A 22,917-nucleotide genomic window follows, 5' to 3' on the forward strand; every position below is an offset into this window, starting at 1 on the left:
GGACCTATACTAAACTGAAACACAAAGGGCCATAGAGTAGCATTGAGGATCAGAGTGAGTGAGTTTAGTTTCAATAGTGTTTCAATTATAATAGTGAGTGGGTTCAAAGTTGAAGTCACATCGGCAATATTTCAGCCATATTGTGACTCTCAATTATATGAGTGTGTGGGTGTGTCATCTGATGTTGCTGGTCACAGCGTCAGAATGGTGTCATGTTCAAAGGAGGAAGAACATGAGTTGGAAAATTCAGGATCTGTAAGACCCCTGAAGGTCCCGGACTATGCTCGTCGTAAGAGGCGAGTAACGGGATCTAGTAGTCATGCTCGATGACTTGGTTGATGCATCGTATCCCAAATGCGTGGATCGATGCTCCTGATGTCAGTCACTGGATTGTCTTGTCCAGACTCGATGATTTACAGACCATATAGCTGAAATAATGCTGAGAGGGGCATTAAACAACAAACAAAAAACAGGATCTGTAAGAACATACTTCCTGAGAGAAGAAGAAAACAATACCAGTTTATGAGCCTCTCTCCCCCAACCATGACGTACCTGGGAAGAGTTGAGGAGAGCGAAGACGTACTGGAAGGCCACGGTGTTGGAGTTGATGGCCAGGGCGCCGAAGGTCCAGGTGATGCCTAACAGAGGCAACAACACAGAGGCTGCCTTCAGGCTAGACCTGGGTGTAGGATTGGACTTATGGTTATAGAGTATATGCATGTTACAGCCCAAATCGGTATGATAATTATGTTTATAACTATACGATATGATATACATTAAATAGTTTTGTCATAAACAATTATCATAGAATATACATTACAGAAATTTCTGCCTGTCAGTCTTCCGAGCGTTGACTTTGAGACTAAGAAATGTTTTGATGACCAGCACCAGGACCAACAAGTTGATCTGAAATATATACAAACTGACCTGAACTACACACACGTTGTTCTGAAATGTACACAAGTTGGCTTAGGTTCTATTTGAACTGGACGACGATTTCAGTAAACTACATGTAATAATCAACGAAGTGGCATACGTTTGCCATAATTTTTCGTGACCAGGAATATTCAAAAACATTAAAAAACAATTGTCCTGAAAACTTTTCATATATTATTGAGATCCGTAAACCAAATAACAAGACAGACTGATTGGCTGTTACAACGTACAGCCGCATCACTATGTACTGGAGTAGCTGTATATTTACACTCACCAAACCAGTTGCAAGAGCTGGGCCCACGAATCCCCATATAGTTCCCCTTGATGTCGACAGCCAACAGCTGTAAACGATCAGTACTTACAAAGTAGACATAATTTATAGATAGCAACGTCTTTATTTACTGTAGAGGCGACGATTCGGTATAGATCCTTATACCGCTGACTTGCTTGACAAGGTATAAGAATCTCTACTTAAACGTTATCCATAAATTGTGTCTACTTTGTCATCAGTCAACTTCTATGTACATATCAAACAATTAATCAGTAATTGTTGAAGATTTTATAATTTCATAATGCGACAATGAGGATATTACCCATCAAACCGAAAAGTTATCTGATAGCGCACTGCCCGCTTTTGTCTCCATTTATGAATATCAATAACCCCGTGCCCTACATCGTTTGAAATAAAAATACTATTATATGTATAAGGAATGACCACTTAACATTCGGCGGCCAGAGATCTATTCAGTCACTGTTTCAAAACGTAATTCTTTCTGTGCAAGGGAACCTGAAGAAAGGTAGTTTTTGTTAGATAACCCCACCTCTCCTCTGAATATGACATGTCCTGTCGATTGTAGGCACGTGGTGTGTGGCCAGTGAAATGTGGTGACGTTGCGTTCACTATAATTCTTGTGAATACCCTGCGTCTATTACATCATAGCCATAAATTCCTGTTTATGCTGAGAACTACACGACAATTTTTTAAAAACATTTTCAACAGACGTCCTCTTCTCTGCCAACTTATAAACCTATTCATTGGGGTCGCTATTAAGTAAGTGAGTTCTTTCTATAGGTATTAAAACCTATTGTGAGGTTTTACTTTCAAAGAAAAACCTATTAAGAGGTTTTACTTTCAAAGTAAAACCTATTATGAGGTTTTATTTTCGTTCGGGAGGTTTTACTTAAAACCTCAAATCCCAGGTTTAACCAAGTAACTGAAAAAATGACAACAAGTAGCAATTCAAAATTTCGATACACATATTTCCAAACGTTTATCAAGTTCTTCTTCGGTTAATGGCTTTCCAAATCGATAAGAAAAGTTATCGCTTTCTTCGGTGAATGAAGACTGGGTAACAAAATGAAAGTCGTCGTCGCTCATCTTTCCACTTCAGAGTCAGGGGGCACGGGTGGCCCAGTCGTCTGAGGCGCCGCGATTCGCTGTGCAGAGTTGCGTCCCTTGGACACGCCAGAAACCTATGATTGTGGGTTCGAATTCCGGTTCGCCCGATTATGTTTCTAGGTTTGTCAGCACCATACCCGTGCTCGTGGTTTCACCCAAGTGGTAAACGTCTGAGACCTGCATCCTCCGGCTTTTCTCCCACATTAAGCTGACACGCCGCGATATAACTGGAATACTGTTAAAAGCGGCGTAAAACCCAACTCACTCACTCACTCACTTCAGAGTCTCTGGTGAAAGGACAGCGAGGTTGTAAAACATGTGCTTTTAAACAAGTGCTTATTATCATTGCTGCACAATTTACACGTGCAGTAACTGTTAGCCGTTACGTCACAACTATCTCTATGTAACGAATTTCACGTGCAAGTTATGATATCACGTCTTCAAGGAAGCGCTATAATGAAGCGCCTCATTTATAGATGCTCGTTATAACATTTAATCAATTTAGACGGTTTATAAGAATGGAAAAACACTTTCCCTCGGTTTCAGTAGACAGAGCATGCTCTGGGGAGAGGGAAAAACCGCGTAAGCGTGTTTTCTTCAATACATATCTAATAGTTGTGAGGGAAATCCTATCCCTCGCCAGGGGCGACACTGCGCATGCGCAAGGCGGGAATCACCTAACTTCTTTCCTGCGTGTCCAGATGACAACAAAGAATTTTTGTTGTTGCATACATCTGTACACGTGATTGCTGTTCCACACTTACAAGCCACACTAGATCATTGCAAGCTTCACTAAAGACAAGCAGTGAGCAGGTCTACAAGCAGAGAACAGGGTTATAAGAAGGCTGAAGGATCTAGCAGAGACCATATAATAGATAATAGATCTATTATATGGTCTCTGGCTTCATGTAAAAAAAGTGATTAAGTCCGTTGTGACTACTAAAGATAATCACGTGGGTAACAAGCGAGTGTCGCGTGGGGACGCCGTCTCGCCTTCTGAGGAGAAGAGATCTCGTCGCTCATCCCACTCTCCCAAAATAGTTAAGGAGCCGATGTACCTTTCAGACTTTAATGTAGCCTGTCACGTACATCCGGAAGCGGCTGATAAGGTGGATAATCTAGGCTTGGAAGAAGCAACCGATATACACGCTCCCCCTTTTACTTAAATGAGTTCACGGAGAAAATAACCAATTCAATGTCTGTAATGATTGACAAACGTATGCAATCAATGTCTCATCTCAATCCCGGCATGGCCAAACAGGGCTTGATCACGAGATTCAAAAGAGATCTAAGACTGAATATGACAGGGCATCCTCATACAGCAGAAACGCACGCTGAATCAGATTATTATGAGGACAGTAGGAGAGTCCTAAAAAGAGATCGAGAATCACATAGATTACCTCCCTACCACGCATTCAGGTTTCCTCGGATGATAACCAGCCGTGTTGTAATCTGGCTACAAATGCCACCCCATACCATGACGCATCCACCTCCAAACGGGTGAACTTCTCTAATGCAGTTTGGCTCCAGTCGCATCTGTAAAGAGCACTCTCGCCCAGTCACGTCGCTGCCACCGACGTACAGTTCGTGCCCATTGCAGTCTGCGTTGACGGGTCAAGGCCATTCCACGGAAGGGTCGGTAGGCTCGTATACCAGCCGTACGAAGCTGTCGAGGGACTGTTTGTCTGCTGATGGCATGCCCTAGTGCACATCTGTTTCGGAGGTGAATCTGCCGGATGTAGCGGTCTTCGGCCGGTGTTGTCACTCTCGGTCTTCCCGATCTTGGCCGGTCTTGAGTCTGTCCTGCCTGTTGGTAGCGGATTATCAACTTGCTGATGGTGGTCTGGGAGCAGTTGAAGGTTCTGGCTATCTGACGTTGAGCAGCCCCCATATTGGCCATACCGGTCGCTCTGTCTCGTTGCGCTTGTGTAAGTCTGGGCATATTCATGGTGTTTTTTTGCTTACTTAATGCCTGCTCTGTCCAACGTCGGTATTTATGCTACAATCACGCACGTGCATTTGGACCAATGTCTCAAAATCACGTTTTGCACGTTTTCAATAATGCATGATTTGGAAAGCTGCGTTCGAAAATCTGCGTTGTGGTTGTGGTCATGTTGCATTTGGGCGAATGTTTTCTGCGGGGGTTCAAACCTGTACCAGATGTTTTGCTTTTTATACAACTATACTCACACACAAAAGAAACGCATGTCGAGTATGCAGTATACATGTTATTTATTTTCAACAGTAAAGACAAGAAATACTAATAGGGTAAGATTGACAAAAAAATGATTGAAGACAGTTTAATGGATTAAAGGGCAGATGACATAATTGTCTTTTTCAAATGTTAAGGGCTTACACAGTTTCGGGTCAATACCCAAAATGTCAGTCAATACCTGGTGTGACCACCATTAGCATTGATCACTGCCACACATCTCCTGTACATTGAGTGGATCGGACGATTTGTGAAGGCCCTTGGGATCCTCCTGCACACATCCAGAGCAGCTGTGCGTAGTTCATCGGCAGTTGTAGGGACTGGGCGCACATTGTGCAGACGCCTTTGAACCTCATCCCACAAGTGTTCGATGGGGTTCAGATCAGGGCTGAGGGCTGGCCACGGTAGAACACGAATGTTGTGTTGTTGCAGAAAGGCCATGGTAGCTCTGGCAACATGGTGACGAGCGTTGTCCTGCTGGAAAATGTGTTGTTGATGTGCAAAAAATGGGGTCTGATCACTTGGTCGATATACGGCTGAGCAGTGACGCCGTGTCCCCGACCTTGACCAACATTGAGAAAGCACATGGGTCCAAGTCTCGCATTAAGTCCAATCCCTGCCCATATCATGACGCTAGGTCCACCCCATGGATCCCTTTCCACAACATTTCTGTCAGCGAAACGATCACCTCGACGCCGCCAAATTCTGACTCTTGCGTCTGCATGGGAGACACAAAAGCGACTTTCATCAGAGAAGATGATACGCCTCCACTCAAGATGACGCCAATTGCGATGACCCTGTGCCCACTGAAGTCGTGCTTGTCGATGCCGTGGTTGGAGAACAGGACGACGTGCTGGTCGGCGACATCTGAGGTTGTTTGAACGGAGACGTCGGATCACAGTGTCCCGGCTAATGTGTCGATTATGTGTTCCTATGGTCTGTCGAGCACTTTCACTGGCAGGTAGGAACGGATGTCGCTGGTGTTGACGGGTAATCTGCCGATCTTGTTGAGGTGTGGTGACCCTAGGACGACCGCTCCGAGGAAGGTCATCTGTGGTCTGTGTAGCATTGTATCGATGCAGGAGGCGGTAAATTATGGTTATGTTAACGTTGAAATGACGGGCAACATCTTGGACAGACACTCCAGCTTCCAAACGTCCGATAGCCTGGTTTCTCTGAATTTGAGTTAGGCGTGGCATTGTTGACCAAGGAGTGGTAGGTCCAAGAATCGGCCACATTTTTATACCCACTACAGTTCGTGACAGTTCATGCATTTTCGATTTCGCGAGAAATGGGTGCATGATACCCACATATTCATTGAAATGGTGCGTTTTGGCGATTCGTTTTTTATGTTGCGTTTTTACTCGGGGCTTCCAAAATGCAACCAATAATATTGATAACACCATCAGGCTTCACTACATGCTAAAACACGTATCAATTTATGGTTCCGTGTTTGTTACCTATTTGCTTAAAACCACTTGCGTTTCTTTTGCGTGTGAGTATATTTTTAAAGTGAAAACCTTCTTTTGCCCGGTAGTTAGGTCAGAAGTTTTAAGAATCCACGATCTCATTGGCATCCAAGATACAGAGACGGCCTGCAGATCTTCAGCATCAACAACAGAATCCTAGATCTCGTCATGTGAATTCTGGTAGGGGTTCGTTTCACCCCAAGTATAGGAACTCCAAAGATGATCATCCCACTTGGCAGAGAGGACGAAGCAGAGGCAGAGGCAGTCTCCGAGGGGGATAACGCCGGAAATGACTCAACCAGAGATCTACAGATTCCTTCAGACCCTACCGACATTGCCTGCCCAGTGGAAACGATTTAGAACTACAGAAGATCAACAATACTAGCCGGTCTCACAGACATCGACCCAAGACTACCCAAGTTCAGCATTCATCCTATTCCGGGACCAGTCGGAGGTCGTCTTATGCAGTACGCAGACAACTGGGAGACCATCACAGACGACTCATGGCTGCTCAAAGTAGTAAGAAGAGGCTACAAACTTCACTTCTTAAAACGACCAAGACTAGTCATCTATCAGGACGAAAGTTAATGCAGCAGAAGTGGCCATACGAAAACTACTTGCTAAAGGAGCTATCAGCATCCTAAAGGAGTCAGACACCTCTCTAGGATTCTACTTCCCAGTGTTCCTGGTACCGAAGAAGAATTTTTCAGAGATGCGATTAATCATAGATCTAAAAGTCCTGAACAAAGATTTTCTGGAAAAACCTCCCAGTTTTCAGATGGAATCTATCAAAAAGTTGAAGAATGCCTTAAGACAAGCAGATTGGATGATAAGCATAGACCTCCAATACGCCTATCTTCACGTCCCCATCCATCATCGTCGTCGTTATCTGCGCTTCGCAATCAACGGTCAGAGATACCAGTTCAGGGTTCTTCCATTCGGTATATCCATCGCCCAATGGTTATTCACCAGGATCACCAATCCCGTCATCGGATTCGCCCATATAAAGCTCATAAGGCTACACGGATACATAGACGATTTCCTATCGGCCGATCAGGACAAATCGCAAATCAGAATAAATACAGTGTGCCTTATTCAACTATTAACACACTTAGGATTCCTGGTTCACCCTCAAAATCAGAATTAGTACCCACACAGGACATCACCTACATCGGCGCAAGATTTCTACTCGACAAGGGTATATTAGTACCTCCAAAGGACAGATATGCAAGAGTAGAGCACATGATAACAAGCGCACTCGATCAGCCAATCAAATCGAGACGCTGGTGGATGTCTTGCCTCGGCACGCTCACATCTATCCAAAATCTAACCTACAGAGGCAGACTACAATTACGAGCCCTGCAGAATTGAATGAATACCACCAACGACCTAGAGCTGGAAGTCTTAATTCAACCTCCACAAGTTAAAATCTCAGAACTTCATTGGTGGCTAACTCGTCAAAATGTCATGCCAGGTATTCCACTCTCATATCCCACCCCCCTACATCAACTCTACACAGATGCATCAGGAGAGGGTTGGGGTGCCCATATGGACGATGTTACCATACAGGGAAAATGGTCCTCCCAAGAAAAGGAGTTACGCATCAATTGTCTAGAAATGAGAGCGATATATCTAGCTCTAGAAGCATGGCAAGATCGTCTGCACCACTCGTCAGTAAAGATCGCTACAGACAAATCGACCGTGGTCGCTAACATACTGCACCAAGGGGGCACACAGTCTCAGCCTTTCCTGAAGGAGGTTACACGTTTATTTGCCTTGGTAGACTCAGTGAGTGGCAGGATCGAAGCAAGACATACCGGGCAAGCTAAATATCCTAGCACATTACCTAACCCCGAAAAAACAAGATAGTACCCACGGAATGGTCACTACATCCCGAAATATTCAAGTGGATAACCTGCCTATGGGATACTCCAAACCTAGATCTATTCGCCACATGTCTCAACAAACTTTCAGTCTTCGTTAGCCCTGTACTAGACCCGCTAGCTCTCCAGGTCGACGCTCTCTCTATGGAATGGGAGGGAATGTTTGCGTACGCATTCCCCCCATGGGCTCTTCTAGACAGAGTACTGAAGAAAATAGAGGAGACAGACTGTGTCATAATTCTCATATCCCCGGCATGGCCAAACAGGGCTTGGTTTCCAAGCTTACTACCTCTCCTAGGGGAAGAACCTCTGAAACTCCCGTCACGTCACGATTTACTGAGACAACCGAAAACGGTCATATTTTACGGCCGCCTCGACAATCTCCACCTTCACGCTTGGAAGTTATCTCGAATAAGATGCAAGCCGCCGGTTACTCTAAATCAGCTGCAAGAAGAGTGGCAAGCTCATGGAGACCAGCATCATCTGCCCTATACAATAACAGATGGGACAAGTTTGTCTAGTGGAGAATGAGAAATCATTTAAACGTGGAGATAACGAAGATAATCTCAGAAACGACAAGAAATTACGACATGGCACTATCGAAGGCTATAGATCCGCCCTGGCATCTGTATTACAACACGATGGCCTATCTATAGGTACCCACCGAGTACTGAATCGACTCATGAAGTCCTTTGCACTGGAGGACATTAAAATACCACCTATAATTCCAAAATGGGATCTATCCATAGTATTGTCAGCATTGATGAAACCACCTTATGAACCAATGAGTAGTGCGACATTACTATTATTTTCCAGGAAGACCGCACGTCTCCTAGCCATGGCCACTGCGGCTCGTGTATCAGAATTGCACGCTATTGACATTTCCACTGTAACTCATACCCAAGAACGGAAATCAGTGTCGTTCAGATCACTTCCAGAATTTATTGCCCAAAACCAGTCGTCAACTTTCGGCCCACTCGGACACAGGCAATACACAATACCAGCCTTAAGTAAAAGTATCCGGACAGATTACTTTGTCCCATAAGAGCCTTGAGATACTTCATTACAGCAACTCCACCCAACAGAAAGCAGAGAAATCCTCGCAGAAAAGGACATAACAAAGGGTACTGTAGCGGGATGGCTCAGATCGGTTATCGCAGATAGCTATAAACTGGCACAAGTCTCCCCGCAAACTTGGGGAAGCTGCAGGCCTCACGAGATCAGAGCCCTTGCAATAAGTCTAGCCACATGGAATACAGCATCCATTGAACAAGTCGTAGCTAGCTGCCAGTGGAAGTCCCATAACATGTTCTCAAACTTTTAATTACGAGACATACAGACCGATCTGGATGGAGTATACACACTTGGACCCTTGGTGGCAACCCAGGTGATAGTCTCCAAGTAACCTTGTACCCCCCTCTTTTCGAGAAAGGGGGAAAGTGTGTGTGTGTGTGTGTGTGTGTGTGTGTGTGTGTGTGTGTGTGTGTGTGTGTGTGTGTGTGTGTAAGTGTGTGTGTGTGTGTGTGTGTGTGTGTGTGAAGATTTCAGAATACCTCATGAACTCAGGCCAAGTTGACCTTTGTTCTTAGTTTGCTATTGTATAGTAGACAAGTCAAGTTGCAACACTGAAATCAGAGATCGTAGGATTAAGTGATATACGGTTTCTAAATGATAATCTAGGATGTATGATGTACTACCACCGGAAGTGACGTCATGGGAGACCTCGCGCCGGACTAACGTCAACATACAAAAAGATATCACTATCTAAAAGGGCATAACGGAAAACAACGTCATAAAGTGATAAGAGATCATAGAAGACATATACCACAGACGTGGGCATTGAATGACAACCGGAAGTGACGTCACATATGACGTCATCACGGGAAGTGACGTCATAATATGTCTAAGTATCACATTGGTGGCTATATACATGGATATTATACCCATTATATGACGCTTGTTTTTTCACTATGTCTAGCCTTGTAAGTAGACTATTAGACATATTCCGTTTGGCTCCTTTTGGCATACAATCCTGGGGTTACCACTTCACAAAGCCAAATATCTAAGGGATGCTAGATACCAGATCCCACCGGTCCCTCTGGTGTATACTGGCTATGATGTAATAGAGGTAGGGTATTCACAAGAATTATCAAACAATAGTTATCATTGTGTATAATTCTATGAATACTACCTCTATTACATCAGGAATTAATCCCTCCCACCTCCCAAAATATCTGCAGTGGCGCCCCTGGCGAGGGATAGGGTTTCCCTCATAACTATTAGATATGTTGGCAGTGAAGAGGACGTCTGTTGAAAATTTATAGAACATTTGTAGTGTGGTTCTCAGCATAAACAGGAATTTATGGCTATGATGTAATAGAGGTAGTTTTCTTAGAATTATACACAATGATAACTATTGTTTGATATTTATATAACTATGTATATATAGCGAGGAGCATGTGGCTGCTTGTACTAGTCCGGACTAATGTCGATGTTACAGTGCTACCTCACTGAGAAGCAGTTTAACATTGATACCCCACTCAGATACAGTTACTGAAAGAGCCGACCAGTCCTTATGCCAAGTGCCAGGCGGGGTAACAACATGTACCGTCTTTTGACGTATTTTGGTATGACCTGAGAATCCACAAGGCCCCTGAGCGGCCGTATAAGAAATAGGAAAACCGTTGACAAGGATGTTTGTCCTCGATTAAATAACAGATAAAACCGACACTCGTAACCATCACGTATTCAGATGTTTCTCCCATGATAGTCAGCACATGTCTTCTTTGAAACCATCTCCATATTTAACTATCAGTGGTGGACGTCCGCTTAAAAATATATCAGTTGTTCCACATCATGGCTATTTCAGTACAGATTCTTTTGAGAAATTGATAGTTGAGACGAGGGATGTCCATAACAAAATATTTCACTGTTACGCAATGCCTTCTATGTGAGAACTTATCAATCAACCTTCATAAAGAACAGATTCTAAAATGTCTCTCCGCAAAACATCAAAGCTCAACGTTGTGTACAACGATCGCAAAATCAGATGTATCTTATTGTAATTTAAAACCTCTGATTGACCAGTTATGTCGAATAATCTGCAAAGTCATTAGAGTGATGACTGTCAATAATTCATACATTTCCAAAGAAACTCGCCCGAAACCAGAAGACACTGTCATCATGTTGTACGCCCTAGATGATATCCAGTCACAGTAACTCTCCTCTGGTAACTATGGCAACGGTCTGATAACTATCCACACCAACCTGTAAGAAGTTCCATAACCATCCGGGTCAACACCCACTGCTAGCCCCACCAACAACAACGGGAGACCTGGAACAGCGTCAGTATCAACATCACTACCCGTCTGCAAATTAGTCCATGCAAACACGACATTGTTTCACACAGGACGGGTCAGTGCAGCAGCGAGAGAATGCGTTTGGCTTCACGCCGCTTTTAGCAATATTCAAGCATTACGCAATATCCAAATAATATTCAAGCAATATTTTAGCAACATCACCAGGGTGCCGTTGTACAAAACAATCTTAGCACTACGACTGTCCTAAGGTATGGGAGTTACGATCACTGAAGCGCTAAGATTGCTTTGTACAACGGCACCCAGGAATGGGCTTCACACTTTGTTCCTATTATAATGGGGAATGTAAATTGGCTTCACGTCGTGACTACGAACGTTTTATCCACCAAGCTACTCCGTGGCCTCTCGGGTAGGACCGTGCAATACGTTTATCATAGTTTTATGCGTAACCAAAGAAGAGTATATTGCACAGAAGGTTTGAGTTAAACTTTGAAGACCACAAGGTCAAATAGGACGCCATATTACAGAAAACTAGTCCTGAGGATCGGACCTGGTGTTTACTAGTGTGTCCGATTAGTGCGGCCATCCTCCCCGACGTCGTGGATCGTGTTCATGCTGCCAACAACAGGTTTGCTTGGTCCAAACGTTCTTTGTATTTTCAGTCTGACGTAATTATCTGGAATAATGCTAACTATGGTGTAAAATACCATTCAACCCCTCATTCACTTAGATCTTGGTAAAGATGCCAATCGTTGTGGTGGGATAATAAGTCGTAGAGATCTCATTTCATACAATCAGTTCAACAGTATACGTTCCTTTTGCATTCTCAGCTCCCTGTGGCGTATACCACATCACGTATCTATTACTCACTCCATCCCAACACCAGACACACTGTGATCTTAATGTCCTTCTTGAAGGCGAGGTAGAGCTTCATGTAGAGCTGCAGTCCCTCCGCCAGCATGAGGGAGAAGACGGTGAGGTAGAAGTAGTGCAGGAGGCAGGCGATCACCCGACACACCGACTGAAACAGGGACCAGTAGTCACATACAAAACCAGGCTCGAATAGCCAGTGTATTATATCTCCATTCACACATAATTGCATTTGCACATGAGTCATTCGAATCAGATTCATGACGAAGCTTTGACACACGGGTCCTGGGTGCCGTTGTACAAAGCGATCTTAGCGCTAAGGTGATCGTAACCCCCATACCTTAACATAGACTTACGACAGGTGTAGCACTAAGGTTGTTTTGTACAACGGAACCCAGGGCATTTATCACAATAGAATGACGATGTAATACTCTGCATAATCAAGGATGAGACATTGACGCAACTGGTTAATCTGTCAGTTCATTTATTACGTGCAAACTACTTTCATTACTGAAAAGAACACCAAACGGTTGAAGCAGAGGTCTTTGGAGTCAACTCACATATTACATATGGTGGTGCTACAAGCGCCACCACTAATATACGTCAATGTTAAAGCATGTCTAAAGTTAGAGTATTAGCGCTATTGTCGATTTTTTGGGAAGGAGCCAGGCAGTGACTGAAATTTAGCAGAGTAACTTGAGTGCCTTAAGGGCCAGCACATTTATAAAACTGTAGGCCCCGTGGAAATACTGTAGGCCTAAACATTTTAGCTGAAGCAGGGAGACATACCCTTGCAATACGATTACGAAACAACCAGTCAACCAGAATCTTTTACTGCTACCACACCGAATTCCCAGAGACTGTGGTGAAAGATGAAGCCTATGTTTATCAAGGAAATTATCAGCTTGTGAAATACATGTATCTGCTACATGCCATACACCATTTGAAAGGTCTAATTCTACTGTTTATCAATATGAAAGTTATGTTTATCACATTATTTAAATAATGCTTTTATAACTTAATTTAGTTCGTTTTTAATAAAAAATAAATAAGCTAACACATTCATAGTGTCCATATAAGGCACCAAGGAAGCGAAAAGTATTGCGATTTTCGGCAATTTTCAGATTTCATAATAGAGCTATCCACTAACATTTCTCTTTTAAATTTTCATTGTTGTAACATGCGATTGTATTGGATAGGATTGGTTTGTATTGACGCATTTAACCTAATCTAATATTAGGATCGTGATTTATCAAAATCAAGCACATGACATCGTGTTATTTTGAACGTTTTAAGCGGGAAACCGCGACCTATGCTTAAACTATGGTGCAAGGTTACGGCCTGTGACAAAGATTTCTCATGCATATATACTGAACCGCAAAAGAAACGTCACCCCAAGTAACATTGCATGAAACAATACAGATGACCGACCACAAAGTGGAAGGCCAAAGGTCACCAGATCGTCAGGATCGTCGGATTGTGCGACAGCATTTTCAAGATCGCTTTGTTACTGCTGCGGAAACTGCTCGACAGACCATGGGGACACACCAGCGACACATTAGTGCGGACACCGTGCGTCGACGATTGACGAGCAGACACCTCCACTGTCACAGGCCACACCGAGGACCCATTCTGACACCACGTCATCGCCGGGACCGTCTTCAGTGGGCAACACAGCACCAGTATTGGTGCCACCAGCAGTGGAGAAGAGTCCTCTTCTCAGACGAGAGCCGTTACTGTATCTCATCAGCAGATGGCAGAGAGTGTGGCGACGCCGTGGGGAACGTTATTCGGATGCTTGTGTTGTTGAGAGAGACTCGTGGGGTGGTCCGAGCATCATGGTTAGGGGTGGAATTGGTCTAGCACAGAGGGTCGGACCTGTTGTCTTCCAGAAAATCGGTCCAGGGAGAGGCAATGGTGTCACAGCAGCTCGGTACATTGATCAAGTCTTGAGACCACAAGCCATACCTCATTTGGCACGTCGCCGCAACCACGAGTTTCAGCATGATAACGCCCGTGCCAACACTGCGAGAAAAACAAGAGACTTCCTCCAGCAGAATGGCATCAGAACCATGCAGTAATCTGCCCTCAATCCCGATTTAAATCTCATTGAGCAACTGTGGGACGAGATTCAAAGACGACTGAATGACGTCCGACCAAGGTCGATACCTGCAGCTGAACTGCGTTAGGCGTTCCTCAGAGTGTGGGATCAAGTACCTATGGCATTCATCAACCGCCTCATCCTTTCTATGTATCGAGGTTGCACGGCAGTCATCAATGCACATGGCGGACACACGAGATGCTGACTTGTGATGCTATTTTCTCAGAGACTAGTGTTGTGTTTCACTTTCAGAACATTTGACACTTTAATTTCAACCTTGATGATCAGTTTTACCAAGTTGTATCTTTTTAATATGTCTCAAAGTATGTTTACAGTGTTTGGACAAATAAGGTTTCTCATATATCTATCCATGGTGTACTTCTTTTGCGGTTCAGTATATTTTGGTATTCAACATCATGTCGAAGCCTAACAATCGAGGCGAAAAATGCCAAGATGTCATTTGACTTGCATTACACGCACGCACGAAACGATGGAAATAGCAACTTAGATATAAGTTTTGCAATTGTTAGAAATGAATGATATGACAGGAAGGTTCATGAAACTAAATATTATTTTGACGTGGCTACAGTGTGGCCGGTACACCGGCCTGCGGTGTTGAGTGGAGTACTTTCAAGCTGGACCCTTTTTTAACCAAGCAATCTCAGTGTTATGATTCATTTACTATGTTTACAGCTTAAAATACACGCAACACCGTATTAAAGGGTCTGCTGAAATATAAAACTATCTTCCAGAAAAATGAATCTATCGGCCACGGGCCTACGGGCCGACGTCTATTTCGAGCGCTGGAGCCAGGGGAAATCTAATAGCACCAGATAGAGATTCTGACTCATCGGCCATTAGATTTGAGGACACACAGCACGGATATGGTGCTTATCGCAAACCAAGGCTCATAATCATAATCATTCTTCACTTTCTGAAACATTGGTGAAGCTTTATTAAATCGAGTTATGTCTATTTCTCCATCTGTGCAGGGGCCGAGGATGGCCTAGTATGTTGAGGCGCCGCAGCTCGTCGTGCAGAGTTGCGTCCGTTAACATTACAAGGATCTCTAATTGTTTTATCGATTCCCAAAAGTCGTGTAGCGATTATTAACCTTTGACAGTTAAACCCACTGCTTGAGGGTTTCCGGTCTGAGTCACATTTACTCTCCTCCCACATCAAGCTGACAAAGCGTTATGTTCCTTATCTACGGAATGACATCAGTCATGGCAACAGTTATCACCCTGTTCTGTGTTGCCCCTGCGCCGGCCACGAAGACCACCTGAGCCAGAATGAGGGAAGCCGACAGATTAATCAGGAGAACGACTCGCTCGGAGTTTAACCTGTAGGGAAAATAAAAATAATCGTCTTGACCTTGGTAGATTATATTTTTCCAATCAATACGTACATGCGTTTAGTTTTAACTCTGTTGCCGAGGTTGTGTCTCTTGTCAGTGACACAGTGACAAAGTCCGTGGTGGTCTGTCATACCAGGGCATAGGGGAATTTTCTTTAAATAGAATAGAGCTAGGCCCTGGAAAACCAACAGTCTTAATAATTTTTATTCAAGTAATTCAAACCTTATGTTGTATGTCAGGAAGCACCATTCTGCAGAAGATCACATCCGATATCTCAAAGACAAGCAACAATATTTTGTAGGAATCCATCGGACGCGAACACGCGACCTTCGGACTGTTAGCCCGATAGCTAACCGACTGAACTACGTCCACACTGTCAAATTATGTGCAATTGTACCTAGTCATGCCTACGCCGTTACGGGACTGAACGAAAAGGGTCGAATAGGTGACGGACACTTACGAAGGGTAACCTACACTAACACCGGCGACATTTAGATGTGTTCAGCGCCAATATACTATACCTAACAAACTGCATTCCTGTGCATAATAATAAAAATAAGGAATTGACAGTTCCCATTTATCATCTTTTTATCCACTTGAATTACGACATAAACGAAATAAAAAATATATTGAAAATAAAAGTCACTGTGACGTCAGGGGTCATCGCGTGTGCATAAGCTCTTCCCAGTGATCTATCATCTCAACGCGTAATGTCATTGAACACGCCTAGCGATGTTGAGAGTTTTGAATATTTGTTGCATTGTTTCGCCGGTGTGACTGGCAACAAAATACTTCAAATGACGTCATAGGGTATTGTCACGTGTTTGAAAAATGTTTGGGTACTGTATTCTAAAAGCACCTTGAGAATACCGTACCACAACTTCTCGTGAGGATGATCTCTGCTGTAGGTCACATGTCTCAAAGACAAGCAACCAGTTTTTGTGAGAATCCGTCGGACGCGTACTCGCGACCTTCGGATTGTTAGCCCGACAGCTAACCGACTGAGCTACGTCCACACTGTGATTTGTGTTCGAATTTACCTAGTCATGCCTACGACTTTGCGGAACTGAACGAAAAGTGTCGAATAGGTGACTTACGAAGATTACGGGAAGGCATGGTGTCTCGTGACTTTAGTCTACGGACACTTACGATGATCCCTATGCCATTTGACACACTCGTCCCATTCCGTAATCTACAAGATACCGAGTGGTGAGGAATGAGCCGATATGGCGCGAACTGAAAACGGCTCCAGGCGTCAAACGTCAGACGTCGAACTCGCGTGTACGCATGAATGACATGGTATTTAATAATTCGTCGGGTGATTTTTGTGACAGAAAAGTGTGGTACGAGAAAAAAGGAAGTAAAAAATAAATAAAAAATAAAAGTGCTTCCGTAAACTACCGCTTGTTAAAAAATGCGCCGCCGCAGGCTATATTCAAAACTCTCAATACCGCTGTGCGTATTTAATGAAATTGCGTGTGGAGATGAGAGATCACTGGGAGGAGCTTATGCACACTCGATGACCCCTGACGTCACAGGGCATTGTTTCGCCGGTGTGACTGGCAACACATACTTCACATTTCGTCATAGGGTATTGTCACGTGTTTGAAAAGTTTGTGGTACTGTATTCTAAAGGTAGGCCACATAGACTTAGGCGCTGCTATCGCCTTGTGGAACGGGACCCTGCATCATAAAGTTTACAATTACGTCACAATACCCTATGACGCAATTTGCGAATTTTTGTTGCAAGATCCATCGGCGAAACAATGCCCTGTGACGTCAGCCTAGCAACAGGATTGCTGGGGTCAGAGATATATCATCTCTACATGCAATGTCGTTGAATTAGCCCAGGGGTTTTGGGAGTTTTCAATATTTGTTGAATAGTTAGGAATTGACTTTCACTTTGTGTGAGTTCATTGGAGTATGAACCTTCATAGAGTGAGGGCCAAACTGTATGAACGTCGGACAATGGACAAGCTGTATATCGTGTAAACTGCAAATAATTTTTTTATTGAAACTTGTTCCCGCAGTGTATAAGCACGCGCTTTAGTATTACACAATGTGTAATATGTATAATACTAGCTACATTAAGAAACTGTGCACGGAGAAAATATAGATATAAGGGCACACCGTCCATATATGAAATATAGGTTTGAACACAGCAATTATTGCAGACATTCAAACGCTCATGCACGTGCCATGCGATATGACGTCATTGATGCACCTGCATTCTGTGCAGCTGTACACAGCATGTGCAACTCAAAACTCGCTGTCACTTTCGAAAGCATGATCTGTGGTCATTCAAAAATTCAAAACTTCTCAGGCGCAGACACAAGCATATCACCAGCAAATCATGCCAAGATTGACAGCTGCACAGCGTCATGAAGCCATTGGAATGATCCGCGCGGGAATGAGGCAACAACAGGTGGCAACACATTTCCAATGCCATCGTAACACGATATCGGCATTGGTGAGGCGTTATCAGAACACAAATGACGTTGCCGACCACCCACGTTCAGGACGTCCCCGAGTAACGACGCCAAGACAGGACAGATGGATTCGAGTTACACATCTGCGACACAGGTCCAAACGGCAGTAACGACGTCCCAGACAATTCCTGGACTGCGCCGTATCCATCCCAACACTGTCAGGAATCGTTTACGTCAGTACGGGATTCGACCACGACGCCCTGCCATACGTCCCATCCTGACACACCGTCATCGAGTCAACCGTCTAAGATGGTGTCGAAATCATGTTCGCCAACCTCGAATATGGTGGAGAAATGTTGTCTTTACAGATGAATCGAGGTTCAACATTTCCCACAGTGACGGGCGCCAACGTGTCTACCGGCGTTTGGGAGAACGTTATGCACGCAACTGTATTGTGGAGAGGAATCGTTTTGGAGGTGGCTCTGTGATGATTTGGGGTGGGATAACAGCACGGCACCGAACCCCTTTGGTGGTTGTTCAGGGCAACCTCACCGGTGATCGCTACAGAGATCAGATTCTGAGGCCTGTGGTCATTCCTTTCCTGCAACGTCATGGCCCGGGATTGACATTTCAACAGGACAACGCTCGTCCTCACACGGCTAGGGTCGCAATGGATTTCCTTCACCATAACAATGTCATTTTACTGCCATGGCCTGCAGTTTCTCCAGATCTCTCCCCAATAGAGCATGTGTGGGATGAAATGGAGCGCCGTCTGCGTCGTCTTCCACATCCTCTAGACAACGTCCGTGACTTGGCACAGGATTTGAGGAGGATATGGCAGGCCATTCCCCAGGCCTTCCATGCCCATTTGGTGGACTCCATGCGTCGCTGATGCACTGCTGTGATTCACGCACAGGGTGGTCATTCAGCTGCTACAGCGTCTGCATCATTTTGTTCTTGCTGTGTTGTATTTCAATCCAGAATATATTTTCTCCGTGCACAGTTTCTTTATGTTGCTAGTATATATTAAACGGGTGATCTCTTCACGGGCGAGTAATATACTGAGTGCAGCTAAATGTCTTCGTGACTGACGTACTTGAGCCAGAGGTTGGCGACGATGGTAGCGATGAGCGACGTGATGGAGACGGCACATCCGATATGCGTCAACACTTCCAGAGACAGTTCAACACTTTCTGTCACCTGCAAGCACATGTGAAACGTTGGACCCATTGATGACACCGAGATCAATGACTTATAAAACATGAACTATACAATTAGGTTACCACAGCATATATTCAAAGGGCAACTACATATAATGCAACATGCGGCAACGAGGCTACAGGGTGCTATAGAATTTATCCAACAGGGTGTTATAGAATTTATCCAACAGGGTGCTATGGAATATATACAACAGGGTGTTATAGAATATATACAACAGGAGGCAATGGCATATATACTTCGCACAAAGAGACACGCACTGGTGATATGAAAGACATACACTCTTCAGAAAAGAAATGCATAGTTAAAAATAAGGATATTTATTAAGCGGATGTAACAGTATCTACACAGAATATGCGTGAACACAATCAAATGAAATTAGACAGAGTGATCGACAAAAGCATTGTCGTCATTGTCAGCATTAATTCAGTTCAGTCATTGCACATGTGTAGCCACAAGGGGGCGTCATGGTCAGTACCTGGCCACACCACCTCTTGCAGCCGTCACTGCTCGACACCTCCTTGGCACAGATTGCACAAGTCGTCGGATTTTTTCGTGGGGAATTCTTCGCCATTCCTCCTGTAAGGCTTTGGCGAGTTGTGCCAGTGTGTGTGGACGCTGGTGACGACGGACGTGTCGATCAAATTCGTCCGACATATGTTCAATCGGGTTGAGATCAGGCGATTTGGACGGCCATGGAAGGGCATTGATGTTCTCATTAACAAGGAAATTAACTGTTGCACGTGCTGTGTGGGGCCGAGCGTTGTCATGTTGGAGCAGCTCCCTCTGGCGGTCCAAAGTTGGGAGGAGGTGAGGACACATGATGATAGTAAAAAGGGCGTTCTGGACCGGAAGTCGGGGGAGTTGGGGGATGATGAGAGTGAAAAGGGCGTTCTGGACCGGTAGTTGGGGGAGTTGGGGGATGATGATAGTAAAAAGGGCGTTCTGGACCGGAAGTAGGGGGAGTTGGGGAATGCTGATAGTAAAAAGGGCGCTCTGGACCGGGAATTGGGGGATTTTCATTATTTATAGTAACAGGGGAATGCCCTCGTGCTCAAAAAAGATGTGTGACGTGTCGATCGTGTATGAGCATAATCTTGAACTGTTTTTGCTTGAGTCAATATATCAAATGTATATGTGTAAGGGAAAACAATAATAAGCGTGGAAATGATCATGAATTTAACGAAAGATATAGTTAAACGAGGCTAACCATATAACTCTAAACAAGGGAACCTCGCTTTGTGTATAACACGGGTTAGTCCTAGCCGTGCGTGTCTCAACATGTCACGCCTGCAGCCAATGAAAGCGTGCTTGAATGGACTGGTTTATCGCGTAGGGCTTTGTGTGCCAATTATGTTTTCAGTGAAGCAATGTATTTGTGAAACAGCCTCTATCATATACAGTGAGTGTGAAACGAGGTCACGTCGCCAGGCGGTATACAATGAAGGAGGTCAGCTTCAGCAGTCAATGAACCCAGGCCCGTCTCTGTAGTTATGATAGGCTATGTAGTTGATAAATATTTAAGCTCTATTTACCTCCCTTAGACAAACTAGTCAAAAACATGAACAATGATTGCAGGGATGAATCTGGAATTGTCGACATGGTGAAGACCAAATCTAAATTCAAACATCTAAAACAGGAAACATCTGATAATGGACAATTTGAACTTCTACTGAGAAAAGGGGTATACCCGCATGACTTCATGGCTGATGAAAGTAAATTCAACTTGGCTGAACTTCCGAAGAAGGAAGATTTTTTTAGTGCATTGACAGATAGTCATATATCCGATGCTGACTATAATCATGCCAACAAGGTATGGTCAACTTTTCATGTGGAAAAACATGGGAGAGTATCATGACTTGTATATGAAAATTGACGTTTTGCTTTTGGCTGATGTATTTGAGAATTTTAGGGCCACTTCCATGGAATTCTATGACCTAGACCCTGCTCATTATTACACTTTACCCGGAATGGGATGGGATGCTATGCTTGAAATGGGAAATGTCGAGTTGGAATTGTTAACAGACTACGACATGCATCCCATGATAGAAAAGGGTCTCAGAGGAGGGATTTCAATGATTTCCAAGAAATATGCTGAAGCCAATAATCCTGAGTTTAAGACAATAGAACATAAATCAGAAGAACCATCAAAGTATCTCATGTATTGGGATGCCAATAACCTCTATGGGTGGGGAATGTCACAACCACTGCCCGAGCGCGATTTTCAATGGGTGTCTGCCGATGACTTAGAGACATTAGACATTATGAATGTAGATGAAAATGCAGATGTGGGATACATATTAAAGGTAGATCTGGAGTATCCCCCAAACCTCCATGACACTCATAGTGATTATCCCCTTGCCCCTGAACCCATGGTAGTCAGTCATGAAATGTTCTCCCCTCACTCTCAAAACTTGAAAAAGGAATTGAAAATCAAAGGGAAACCTTGAAAAAAGCTAATCCCCAATTTATTTGATAAAGAAAAGTATGTCATTCACTATAGAAATTTACAAGTTTTATATATCTCAAGGATTAAAGCTCGTCAAAATTCATAGAGCCATTCAATTCACTCAATCGCCCTGGTTCAAACCGTTCATTGAGTTTAATACACAGAAAAGTAAAGAAGATAAGAATGAAACGGATAAAGCATTTTTTAACTGCTCAACAATTCTTGTTTTGGCCGTAGCATGATGAATGTGCGCAAACATGTCAATGTTGAACTGGTGAACTCGGCCAAGCGCCTCAAGAAACTGTGTGCTAAACCTACTTTTGAGGCTTTCAAAATTTTCTCTGATTTGGCTGCTGTGCATTTGAAAAAGGCTACATTAAAATTGAATCAACCACTGTATGCAGGCTTTTCTATTTTGGATCTCTCAAAAATACACATGTATGATTTTCATTATAACTTTATCATACCAAAGTACGGGGACAAGGCCCAACTCTGTTTCACTGACACAGACTCATTGTGTTATTTTGACATGGGAGAACATATGGAGTTGTTTGATACTTCAAACTATCATAAAACCCACCCTCTCTACTCAGAGTCTAACCAAAAAGTCCTAGGCAAGTTTATAGATGAAGCTGAAGGTTACCACATGGTTTCATTTTGCGGCCTTCGACCTAAATTATATTCATATGATGTTGAAGCCCCAGAGAAAGATGAGAAAACTGATGAAATAATAGATTATGTCATCAATGAGGAACAAAGAGCCAAGGGAGTTTCTAAAACTGTGATTAAGAGACAATTAAGACATGAACAGTACAAACATTGTCTCATGAAGCATACTCAATTTAGACACCAGATGACCCAAATTCAAAGTCGTAACCATCAGCTTTATACTGTTCAAATCAATAAAATTAGCCTTTCCCCCTTTGATGACAAAAGGTATGTCTTGGAAGATGGGTTAAACACGTTAGCTCATGGACACTATAGAATCAAGTCTTAGAAACCATTTCATTCCTTGTGTGTATGATGTATTAAGATAAATTGACACAGCCATGTCCATGTTATGATGTAAAAGCTTCTGTTTGAATATGATGCTACATGACTCATGAAAATACCCAAATATATCATCTCAATGATTTATGTTTGTTCATTATGTATTATACTTCTATATATGTCTTATTGCATTGAAAATGATATATAAAATGCATTGTGTTGGAATATATTGTGCTGTAATCAATGGATATAAAATGTACTGCTATTAAAATATGATTGTTGAATAA

General features: G+C 43.5%; 1 protein-coding gene across 1 annotated transcript in view; it reads right to left on the minus strand.

Annotated features, from left to right (window-relative positions):
* Positions 1–22,917, minus strand: part of LOC124117818 (adhesion G protein-coupled receptor L3-like) — a 58,741-nt gene that overhangs the window by 2,781 nt on the left and 33,043 nt on the right. The window contains exons 16-20 of the mRNA XM_048403045.1: positions 12,087–12,237; positions 11,167–11,233; positions 1,211–1,277; positions 821–906; positions 553–679 (exon numbers count right to left, since the gene is read on the minus strand). Of these exons, the coding sequence (XP_048259002.1) occupies positions 553–679; positions 821–906; positions 1,211–1,277; positions 11,167–11,233; positions 12,087–12,237 (498 nt within the window). The remainder of the gene's footprint in view (positions 1–552; positions 680–820; positions 907–1,210; positions 1,278–11,166; positions 11,234–12,086; positions 12,238–22,917) is intronic.

Source organism: Haliotis rufescens, unplaced genomic scaffold (assembly GCF_023055435.1).
Source record: "Haliotis rufescens isolate VD_foot unplaced genomic scaffold, xgHalRufe1.0.p SCAF_3, whole genome shotgun sequence".
NCBI lineage: Eukaryota > Metazoa > Mollusca > Gastropoda > Lepetellida > Haliotidae > Haliotis > Haliotis rufescens.